General features: G+C 36.3%; 1 protein-coding gene across 7 annotated transcripts in view; it reads right to left on the bottom strand.

The window, feature by feature from the left end:
• The window catches only part of MYBL1 (MYB proto-oncogene like 1), a 34,746-nt gene continuing 23,586 nt past the window's right edge, over window positions 1-11,160 (bottom strand). For 3 of the 7 annotated variants that reach the window (XM_030478891.1, XM_030478878.1, XM_030478909.1), the window contains 9 exons: window positions 10,606-10,710; window positions 9,803-10,036; window positions 9,134-9,502; window positions 8,490-8,632; window positions 7,962-8,076; window positions 6,167-6,283; window positions 5,974-6,078; window positions 3,824-4,003; window positions 1-2,027 (listed from right to left, as the gene is read on the bottom strand). In XM_030478891.1, coding sequence (XP_030334751.1) covers window positions 1,899-2,027; window positions 3,824-4,003; window positions 5,974-6,078; window positions 6,167-6,283; window positions 7,962-8,076; window positions 8,490-8,632; window positions 9,134-9,502; window positions 9,803-10,036; window positions 10,606-10,710 — 1,497 coding nt within the window. In that variant the 3' untranslated portion in view covers window positions 1-1,898. The remainder of the gene's footprint in view (window positions 2,028-3,823; window positions 4,004-5,973; window positions 6,079-6,166; window positions 6,284-7,961; window positions 8,077-8,489; window positions 8,633-9,133; window positions 9,503-9,802; window positions 10,037-10,605; window positions 10,711-11,160) is intronic. The other 4 variants (XM_030478884.1, XM_030478917.1, XM_030478899.1 and 1 more) reach the window with 2 other exon arrangements.

Below are 11,160 nucleotides of genomic sequence, written 5' to 3'. Positions count from 1 at the left end.
CTTACACAGGATTCCCCCCCTTAAAATTTTGATGTGAATTAAAAACTGCTAAAAATGTTTATGCCTACTACTGTCATAGCCAGGCAGATATTTAATATCAAAAAGCTCCTAAAAATAAGGATTGTATAACCTTTGAGATGTTTAGAAAAGTTTAATAACCCATTACCTTCCTTGCGCCACTCATCCCATGTTAAAATTCTCCCTTAATAAATTATTCTCTGCCATCTTCGATATTAAAGTGATAGGAATACTTTCCACACCCTGCATAGTACTGGTTGATCTCATAAAGTTAACTAGAGAACCTGACATCATTTTTGTAATTTTACATACAGTGCATATGATGCTCGCTCTTTCCATCTCTCATAGCAGCAAGCCGATTCTGCCACTATCTGTAGCAGCACACCCGGGAGTGGAGAGGAAGAGTGTTTGAATTATAAATAACTAAAACTACAGTGTACAAGTCTATTTACCTGTCAGTATTTGTTGATAGCACACCATTATAACTTGCTCGAAATTAACTACATATAAATCTCTACAACAAAAGCAAACCAAAACATTCCTTCAAAAACAAAAAAAGAGACATAAAATAAGTGCAAATACCTAAAATAGGCAACTAAAGCAACTGTTGTGACCTGTATACCTTTAAATAAGGACAAAGATTTTTTATAAATAAAAGAATGTTCTCTTTGCTCTTCAAACATACAGTAAGTATATAACGGTCAAACTTAAGTGCAGATACAATTGTTCTGAGATCCAAGGTGCCAAGTTCCTTTTTTTTCCTTTTTTTTTCTTTTTTTTTTTTTTTTTTTAATATATATTTAAAACACATTAGGTTTTAGTTCCTATGCAGGATGAAGTACTCCTGGGTCACCATTCCTTTCTAAATATATTTAAACAAGGTACAGGAATAGTTGCTGTATAATACAGGTATACCTTGTAATTATTTTGTAGACCAACATGATTTAAGGGTTATAGTGCAATCTTTACGTAGATGTAACATACAGTATAGATTTGTACACTTCACCACTGTAATTCTTCTGCTATGCTGTACTTTAAACTTGTCCTTTTTTTGAATTTTAGCTGTTTTAACAGGAAACAACATTGGCTTCTAGACAACCTGCATACATATAAATATCTACATTTAAGCTTTAAAATGAAAATAAATTATAAAAACAGACTCCTTTCCAATTTACAAAATTTTCCCTGCTCCTACATACTGTACAATACATTCAACAATCATCTCATTTTGAGATTTATGAAGAAAATACTGATGCTTTACACTAAAACCTAATTCACCCCCCTCTGCCTACTTCTAGTACCATTTGCAAATAAATATATTTAACACTGTAGTTAATTTCATTGTTTTGCAGCATACCAAAAAAATTAGTAGTGCAACTTTCTATCCTTCCTTTATACTCCTTTTCATTGTGTTTCTTTATATACTATGAAAATGCTACATAAGCAAAAGCACATTCAGTCATGTATGTTGCTCATCTGGAAACCAGTAACAACCTATAAACCTACTCTATATTGAAAATGCGCTAACAGAAAAAAGCAATGCAAGTCAGAAGAATAAATATGAAAATTGACCTAAAAACTGTATGTAGTCAGTACTGCAATGTATTTTACCATTCTTTATCACACTTTAGGGTGTTACTTTTTTAATATTGAAGAAATGCATTGCAGAACTGGTTGTACTATCCCTTCGTAGAGAATATGAGAGCTTCATGTCTGTTCTTTGTCAGTCAAAAGAAGAAAGGAAGCTTTAAGGTAGCTTTAAGGTTTCCCTTGGCAGACTGCCTCAAAGGAAAGTCTTAATTCACAAGTACTGTGCTGGAATCGCCTCCACCATTGTGTCAGTTTCAATGGAAAGAGATGGTTGGCAGTTGCAGTGACCATCACAGTATCAGAGCTCTTGAAGTGCTGTTGGTAGCTGTGTAAGTGCTCAGGTATCTTCTTGCTTGCTCAGTCACAATAAGCTGGTCTTCTGTTTTCCCATAAACAACTGCTTCCCATTCACAATTTGACTGCATAAAATAAAATTCAGTTAAAAAGATTCTTTTCACTAAAACACTTGAGCAATTCTCATACGACCTTTCAGACTAATAATAAATTGTCATGGCCTAGCAATACTGTATTTTACTGAGGAGGATTCAGTTCTACAATACAAGACCTAAAACCTGTGACAGAGCTCCTTTCCACCCCTTAATCCAGCTCCCCAGCATGGCATCTGTGTTATGCTTTAAGTTCTAACACACAAAATGAAAAACACTCTTAAAAAGAGACTAGTTCAACAATTGATACATAAAAGGGATGTCAGTTAATTAAGTCATCTTCTCTTTGGATATCTTCCCCTTTAAGTGTGCTCAGTTCAACAGGCAGAAAAATACATTATTGACAGCTGTCTGGAGACACCAAGGAAGGCAAAACGGTTTGGCAGCCAGAAAAGAATACTGTGAAGGACCTCACTGAATCAAAGTGGCAGCTGTGGCAGAATGGTTGGATATTTTGGGAATATATTAGAAATAGCAAAGGAATTATGACTATAATTAATGAATGAAAGAATAACTGAGTCACTAGTCCTGCTTCTTCCATGAGGCAAACCCTCATGCACAGTTGCGTGATTCACTGAATCTCAAACTGATTTGTAGCAGCTCTAAATTGGACCTGACACTAGCAGACTGTAGCATAATGAAGAATGCAATATTCTCTCCCTCCCTCATTGAACTAGAAATTGACCCAAAGGATGAGTTCCATGTATAGATGCACAGAGAAAATTGGCCATTTGAGCTTCTCTAGAAATTTAGCAGGACTGGATTCACAGAAAGGACTCATGGTTAGAGAGGCCATTAGACTGAGCGGAAATTTCTCAGGGGAAAGAGCAAAAAGAGAAAGATGGTTCAATGAGAATATTTGTGAATATAGTATGACTAAGCTCCCCTTTTAAGTACTGGCAAGAGCATAGTTCTGGGCCAGACAGATGTATTCATCTTTGCTGTAATTCACAGCAGTTAATTCCTTTTCTGGAATTTCACGATTAAATGGAGGTTTGTTCTTTCTTCTCAGAAGAAAGGATCAGAAAGTAATATTGTTGCCCCTGTACGTAAAAACACATTGTCGTTAAAGCAATTAAGTGGGACATGGAAGACCAGGCTCCGGGTGCCCTGCCTCTTGTTTTGCTGTTGTTGTTTGGGTTTTTCTAATTAATACAGAGCTGTAAATATTCTGAGAAGACACAAAAATTTTATGTTAACTCCCCATGGGGAAAACTGGAAGAGGTACCAAGCCAGGTCAAAGAGAATCTCTCCCTAAATCTGGTGGTCAAGACACACACAAGGGAAACATAGGTTCCACAGTTTTAACAGTATGGAAAATAGACAGAAGTACAAGAACAGGCACATTACAAGAACAACTACCAAATGGAACGTGCGGATGAACTCCACTTAATGAATCCCACTGAGCTTATTATGAAGCCAGATTTGAAAAACTTAGATGCTATAGAGGATTGGTTTGCACTGAGTCAAGTTTTCGTACTGCTAGACTTGTTTTGTAGGTCTATTCTATCCTCATTGTTTTCCCCCACATTTAAATCTGAGAGGCGACTCAGTAAAATATCAGGGTTGTATTTAAAGAGCTTAGCTATGAATAAACACTTTGTGGACAAATGACCAACTTACAAGAAATAAGGATCATGGAACCACTGGTCAAAACTAGATCACTGAATTGGACAATTCTAGACATTAGTACAAGACAGAAACAAACAAACAAAAAAAAGTCTTTGTTAAGCTGAGAACAAAACTATCAGAATTCTTTGCATCCAGACCTGAAAAGCTTTCTCCATTTTGACATTTTTTGAAGCACATGCATTCATTTTCTTCTTAATTACTGCATTTGCTTTGTTTGCTGGATTTGTATCCTGTTTTTCTGGTGTCAGGTTACATCTGTTGTCATGTATTTCCAACAATGGTACCGTTAATAAAGATGGGGTATATGCATTTTCTGACTAGTGACAAAAAAGAGGGTAGGAAACAGGAATAAGTATTTGATAACAAAAAGAAAAAAAAAAAAGTCTTCATCTTCAACTGTTGTGATCAGAGAAGCCAAAATGTAAGCAAAGCAAACACTATCAGAAAGACACTAGGAAAGAATCTGAAAAGAAAAAGTACATTATGTGAGGAACTAGCCTGGTCTATACTGCGATTCATAGTCAATACTGAGCACAGTAAAACAAGTAGCTGCTAGTATGATTTAGGCAGTACTGAGTAGACGGCTGCTTGCATGTAAAGGCAGACTACAGCTGATTACACTTTGTTAAGAACAAGACTTGACAAAGTGGGAATTAAAGAACAGTTTTAAAGAAAGAAGCTTGTCATTCATTTCTAGTATTACCCTTGTGAAAGTGAGCACAAGGAGACTGGAGTAAAAAAAGCTAAGATCACATATCAGGAGGAGGAGTATCAGGAGGAAGAACTGCTTTAAGAACTGAAATAAGCACTGGAATGACCATGCCAGGAAAGCTTTATACGCTGATAATATTTATGTAGATAAAAAGAAATAATTCCAGCTTCATTATAGCAAAGCAGAAGAAAGGTATACGGCAATGTAAAGAGAGCAAAATTAGATGAGAACGACAGTGGCATATGCATGTACTTGTTCACTTACAAAAACACCCTTAAACTGTATTAAAATACCTTTACATATTTATTCTACCTCAGACCTCACTCCTAACTTACTATCACATAGACAATTTCTATTTAAGGATTGGTCAGGTTTTAATTTTTAAAATTAGATACTAATACTATCTTTCTTGCTAAGACAGAATGTTCCTGTAGCGCCTGCATCCCTCATTAAAGTGGAATAAAAGTATTTTTTTCCCAGTCCACTGGCTTTAATATACCACAACATCAGTGTATCTTGGTTCTGCCTCAATAACCTGAACATCAGTGATGCACAGTGATACCATGTCATAACAAGACATTACTAAGAACACCGGGCGTTATGTTTCTGTTTTGAATGCCTGCAGCAACGCTGCTCCTCCCAAGACAGAGATGTTCTTGGGGAAGCGAGGAATTTCCACTAGGTGGCAGGGCACCTAACACCCAGCAGGCAGACACCTAGGTTTGGCAGAGTTTATGAGGCATTTAAGAAAGGAATCTAGAAAATCAGCTACAATTATCAGTAAGGTGTACGACTTAAGCACCTCTTCTTTTTAAGGACTTTGGCTCCTACCTCTTGCATATAGCTTTATAACTGATCAAGAGTCACAGACATTTACTCTTTCAGAATTAAGTATATACATATATTAAGAACTAGTAGAACAGTTTTCCTATAAACTACAAGACTAACGATTAACCTATTCAATCAGTCAACTGGGAAAATATTGGGCTGCTTTTTAAAGGAATGAGGGACCAAACCAGTCCCAGCTCTGAACTCTTGATGTCTTGGTTACTGAGGCTGAATTATTCAAATTCCTTTCAGGCAGAGGAAGCCCACAAACCTCATCTTCTACGTGCTTCGTATTTCTTAAAGTATTCCCCTAGTATGTGAAGCAGGAAAAGCTAAAACATGCTGCCTACTAGGCAAGCAGGTATCTTTAGAACATGTCTGCCAGACTGCCAAGCATGCAAAACACAGGGGTAAATGCCATTTTCCTAGTGTATTACAGAGCTTCGGTGTGCCATATATGCTAAAGTTTATAGGTAACCAGCATGGAAGCAGTTGTGCTATTACAGCAAATCTGAAAAGCATCCATATTACTTCACCAGTCCTGCTGTGGAGGCCTGAAAGGAAGAACTCATGCATGAATTCAAGCCCAGTGTTTAAGTATTGCCTAAGTACTTCAAGTAGTACTTGAAATTGAAGGTGATTTTCTAGCCTCAATCCAAACACTTTATTTTGGTTGATAAAATGAAAGATACTCAGTTCTATATTAACATTGCTGTCAGTGATGCTCTTCAGTAGCTTAATGCTTACCTGTACACCTAGACTATTATCTTCTATGAGGAGCTGAGCACCAACCTCTTCTTTTTCCCATGGATCTAGGACCAGTGATTTTCTGACTTTTTTAGAAGAGTTGTTCTGCAAGACACATTTTGCAGAGAAAAATATTGTAAAATATTATTTAAAAGCAGTTATTTCCTATGTGAAATTATTATTGTAATGTTACCTCCTGTTTGCAGCTTTTATACACAGTGTCATCTTCCTCCTTGAGAAATATATCTGTTCCAGTTTCTTCTTTCAAAACTTCCCTAATGTCTTCCTCCAAGAAGGCAAGTGGTTGTGACTAAGTTAATTCAAATTGGAGAAAATACAGGAAGTCTATCAGTTGCTAGTTTTTACCGTATTCTACTTTCAGCTCACGTAGGCCACAAAAGATATCTTGCAAAATATAGCAAGAGATAAAAGGATTTAAGCTATTGTAGTTAAGAACTACAGATCAACGTTTCAAGGCTGTGAGGATTTTTTACTCCACATTATTTCTAGCCAGATAAAACACATACATGCACACAGTGCCTCAAAAAATGCAAGGCAGCATTGAAGACATGCAAACTACTTGTTTGTATTTATTAGCAATGGTTATCCACTGTAAAAGGGATAAAAACACTTGATGTATACTAAACATATACGTACATATACATGCATACCAACATAGTAAAAAACTGTACTATAGAAGTATGACCGTTGTTGAGAAAGGAATTTATACCGATCTTAACACTAATCTTTGAATAAGACATTGATAGTCCTAAGTACAGTCCAGAATCTCACAGAAGCCATACAGATGGCCCCTTTGTGTACCAATAGGAGAAGAATTCCCTTAAGCCCTCAAAATTTGATTTTGAACAGGAGGTTAATAGCGGACAGAAACAGGAATGCCAAACCACTCCATTTGCATAGTGAGAATCTATAGGGTAACACAGATGGTGCCAAGCCCTGTGGCAAAGTCTGAGCTACCTTCTGTGTTTGCAAAAAAAGAAGTAGTCAATATATATTGGCTGGAATTTTTTCAGAATTTGAAAAGCATATGTCTACTGAATTCCAAAAGTTATTATGCATTAACCTACCTTAGCTAGGCTAGGAAGAGAGCGAAAACTGAATTCATTTGGAACAAACAAACAAAGTAACATTATCTATAGTCAACAAAAAAAAAACCCAGTCTTCTGTGACAGTCAGAAGAATCAGAGAAATCATGAATTGCTATATTAAGATTTTGGGGGTTAGGACGAAGAAAATTGTAGATATCATTCAAGCAAGCCCCTAGGAAGGACAAAACACTTCCAAACGTCTTCCCATCAAAAAAGTTCTTAGAATACCAGTATGCTGTGATAAACACCTCATTTCAGTCCTAACACTGTAGAAGAACCAAAACCATAAAACAACTCAGTTCTTACGTAGTCCAGAGGATTCAAAGACAGTGCAGTTTTTCAAGTCAAATGTGAAAGTTGCTTAAAATAGCAAGGTCAAACACATTCATCTGCACCAGTTTGCTCTTACTGAATCACCCTGTTGGAGGACTCGCACCCATTCACTCTCTCACTTACAATTTTTCTTGGAAAAAAAAACCAAACCCCAAACCACAATGCTAAAGTATTAAAATTAAAATCTCAGCCAATGATGTTACCACCTTGAAAGAAGTAGTCTTAGCAAGGCTACACAAACTTAAAACAACTCACAAATGCAGAACCAGTGTGTTCAAGATTGCTATGGGTCAAATTATTGTATGTACCAAATACCATTCAAAAAGACAATGCTCCATACGGGGCTGAAGGATATTAGTCTAACACAAAGTCTGAAACATTTCTGAATCACATTCTAGCTGCTCTCTAGGATAATCGGAATGTCGCTGAAACAACAGCATTGTTGGAAAAATGCTTTCTAAGATCATGCTGTGGCTTACAATAATTCAAAAACAAGAGGGCATTTAGATTTTAACAAAGAAGAAAATAAAAAATGTCATCACATACCGTAAGTTTCAGGGGACCATACTTTTTTTCCTGAGCAGCCAAAGCATTTTTAAAAGGAGTTGGCGTCCTTGGTGTTGAACCCAAAAGAGATCTTCTAATTGTGGGAGTTCTAAAACTATTCAAGCATAGAAGTGTTCATACACAATTTTTAATATTGTACTTTATCAATAGCAATGTAATAAAATGAATCTAAGAAACAGTTTAAAATAACTTAATTTACAGAACAGATGTCACTGCCATGAATCTGAAAGTTTTAAGATCACCACAGCATTACCCCAGGTATAAGTAACTTTAACTGGGTTTTGTTCAGCATCTTAAAAAAGGAGAAATTTTAACCAAGTACAAGTCACTTTCTTTTTCCTATTAAGCTAAAAACAGGAAGCCAGTTTGTTTGTACGCAAGTACTGAAGTGTTAGGGATTTTAAAACTCATTCACAGTATACATACAGGTACACTAATTTTGCAATGTTTAGAAAAATGCATTTTTATTTGAGCAATGCCACCAGATGTTTAATGTAATAATCTTACCCCACATTTTCCTTTTGATCTTTTGGTGTCATTTCTTTGTGTAGAGGAGTCGTAATAAGAACTTTCTGCCCACAGATTGGAGTCGATGTAAATGCAGGATTTTCAAGGTTAAATTGTTCATTTCCAGAGCAAGTGTTGAAGAACTAACCACAAGAGAGAAAAAAAACCCTAAGCGACCATAAAGGACAAAACTTCACCACTGTAATGAGCAGTAAATAAAAAAAACAACAAAAAAAAAAAATCTGAAAGGCTTTTACTGAAAAACCCCAATAAGTTCTTCCTGACTTATACTCCAGGACATTTGCAATGTTTATTGCCAAAACCCCGATTTTCTCTCTAAAATCCTTACCACTTAATTAGGTCACAGAGACAATAGGTCTCTAGCAACAATAATTTGCATGAGAAAGTGTGAACTGAGACATAAGTTGTCGCAACTCCTTTCCCACCCCTCCAGTTAGTCTTCAAAACAGAGGAAATAGGTTATTTAACAATTTCTTTTTAATGTATCTACTCTTATGCAGATGTTTTAAGAAGTTTTTTGACGTATTTGTTTAGGCTACAGTATATAAGTAGGGAAGAAAGTACTTGTGATTATAATTACCCACTGCAGCCTTCGTGTTTAGCCATACTAAACATAAACTCACCTGTGACGGAGAAAATGGTAGTGTTTTCACTGGTGTGTGCTTTAGTGCAACATTGATGACATCATTACACAAGCCATCATTCAGTTCATTAACCGGTGACTGCCCAACACGCAATCTCTTTTTCTTTCTTAGGATGGTAGGTGGAGTGCTGAATTTAGGTAAGTTTGGAGTTGTTGGAAAAACCGCTTCTTCCTCGCTACTGATGCTACTTTGTTTTTTGCCATCAAGCACAACGCTGACATTATACTGGCACTCCGCAGCCCCTTCATTGTGTTGAATCCGCATTAGTTTTACTGGAGCTGGCTTGACAGGAGATGCAACAGCCTCTGAAAGCTCAAAACTGGCAACATCACTCCACACTACAGGATCCTAGGAGGCAAGATGCAAAACACCCAAACATTAGCGTGCTTATCCAAGATTACTGCACAATGTCCAAGCCAACCTAACAGCTCTTTACCTCCCGAAGCCATAGACTGAATTATTCTCCCTGTATCTTTCACACAATCCTAAAGCACTGAATATCTTAAAACAAAATTCTTTTAAAACAAGTCACTCAGTATGGGTGAAACTACAGGCTAGTACAAAATAAAGTAATTTAAAAAGTATTTTACACAGGTTGTGTAAGTTTATATTCCTTTTTTTTTTTTTTTTAAATAAATACAGACTTACAGATTCAATCAGCTCCAGTGTCTCTTCAAATTCTGGAATGGTCTGTAGAGATGGTAACATTGTATTTGCTTCCACAGCCAAGTACTTTGGTGGTGAATTCTGCTGAACAGATGTGCCATGGGTCTCATCTATGCTGTAGAAATCACTTGTTTGTTCCCCAAGGCTATTTAGTGTATTAGACACACAATCTTCCATGATGAAACTTCCAGACCAACAGGGTAAGTTTCCAGCTTGCTAAAAGGTATGGAGAAACATGTTAATTTTATTCAACTTGAGAAGTTGGAAAGTCAATTATGTGACCACGGGGAGGGGAAAAAAAGTAGTATGTGGGAAGACTAAGCATAACCGTTAGTATTTGAAAAAGCAAAAACTAATTATCTGCTTACATTAATGCAATTAGTCTTTTCCTTACATTAACATACTCAACATTCTCAAATTGTGCAAGATTTTTATCTTACGTTTCATTCTTATATTATACATGCTTATACCTTAGATAATTATGGGTTGTATTGGAAGCCGCCTCTGATGCTAGCTTCTTGTGTTCCTGAACATCAGCATATTACAAAGTCATCTTCACTACAGAACACAGGTGCATGTTAAGATTAGAAATTGTATCACAGTTTAGAAACTGAACTAAAAATGATCTGCCTAAATTCTAACATATAGACTTTGTTTTACAACCCAGCAGCCATAGGTTTGACTTTAGAAGGTCGGGTGAAAAAACACTGGATCCATTACTAGACGGATGAGGATTAACCTCAGTAAAGCATATTCAAATATTTACAGAAATTCACAGTCCTTACAGAGGATGCTCGTTTTCTTCTGATTTCACTCTCTGCTGACATAAGTAGCAATTCAAGTTCCTTTATTTTCTTCTCTTTATCAGGATCATCATCGATAAATGACTGCTGAAATAATTAAGAAAGAAGGCATTACTATTTTCCCCCAACCGTCCACTGTAAACATTTGACATTATAACACAGCTCAGTTTTAACAGAAATCCACACATAGCAGGAACAGAACTGTTCAAGCTGTATCATATTTTGTAGTACAGCAGCCACTTGCAAGTGGAACAACTCCAGCAATTACCAGGAGGTGGATCTGATGTTTAAGTGGTATATAAGCTAATAATTTAACAGGTTGCTAATATGACCTGTAAATACTCAGTGGGCTATAACGTTTTTTAACCAAAAGTCACTCAGTTCTGTCTTTAATAGGAGGAACAACATCAGCACCTTGGTAGATGTGTTTTCATGTGCTTTGTATCCTTTGTATCCTCACTAACTGTGCAAAAAAGTGTTTCAAATCAGCATTTGCTGACAGAATGTCTACACAAGCAATCTGACACTACTATCAGA

The sequence above is a fragment of the Strigops habroptila genome, chromosome 1 (genome assembly GCF_004027225.2).
Source record: "Strigops habroptila isolate Jane chromosome 1, bStrHab1.2.pri, whole genome shotgun sequence".
Classification (NCBI taxonomy): Eukaryota; Metazoa; Chordata; class Aves; order Psittaciformes; family Psittacidae; genus Strigops; species Strigops habroptila.
Note: the sequence above shows the minus strand (reverse complement) of the source record. Positions and strands in the feature narration are given on the sequence as shown.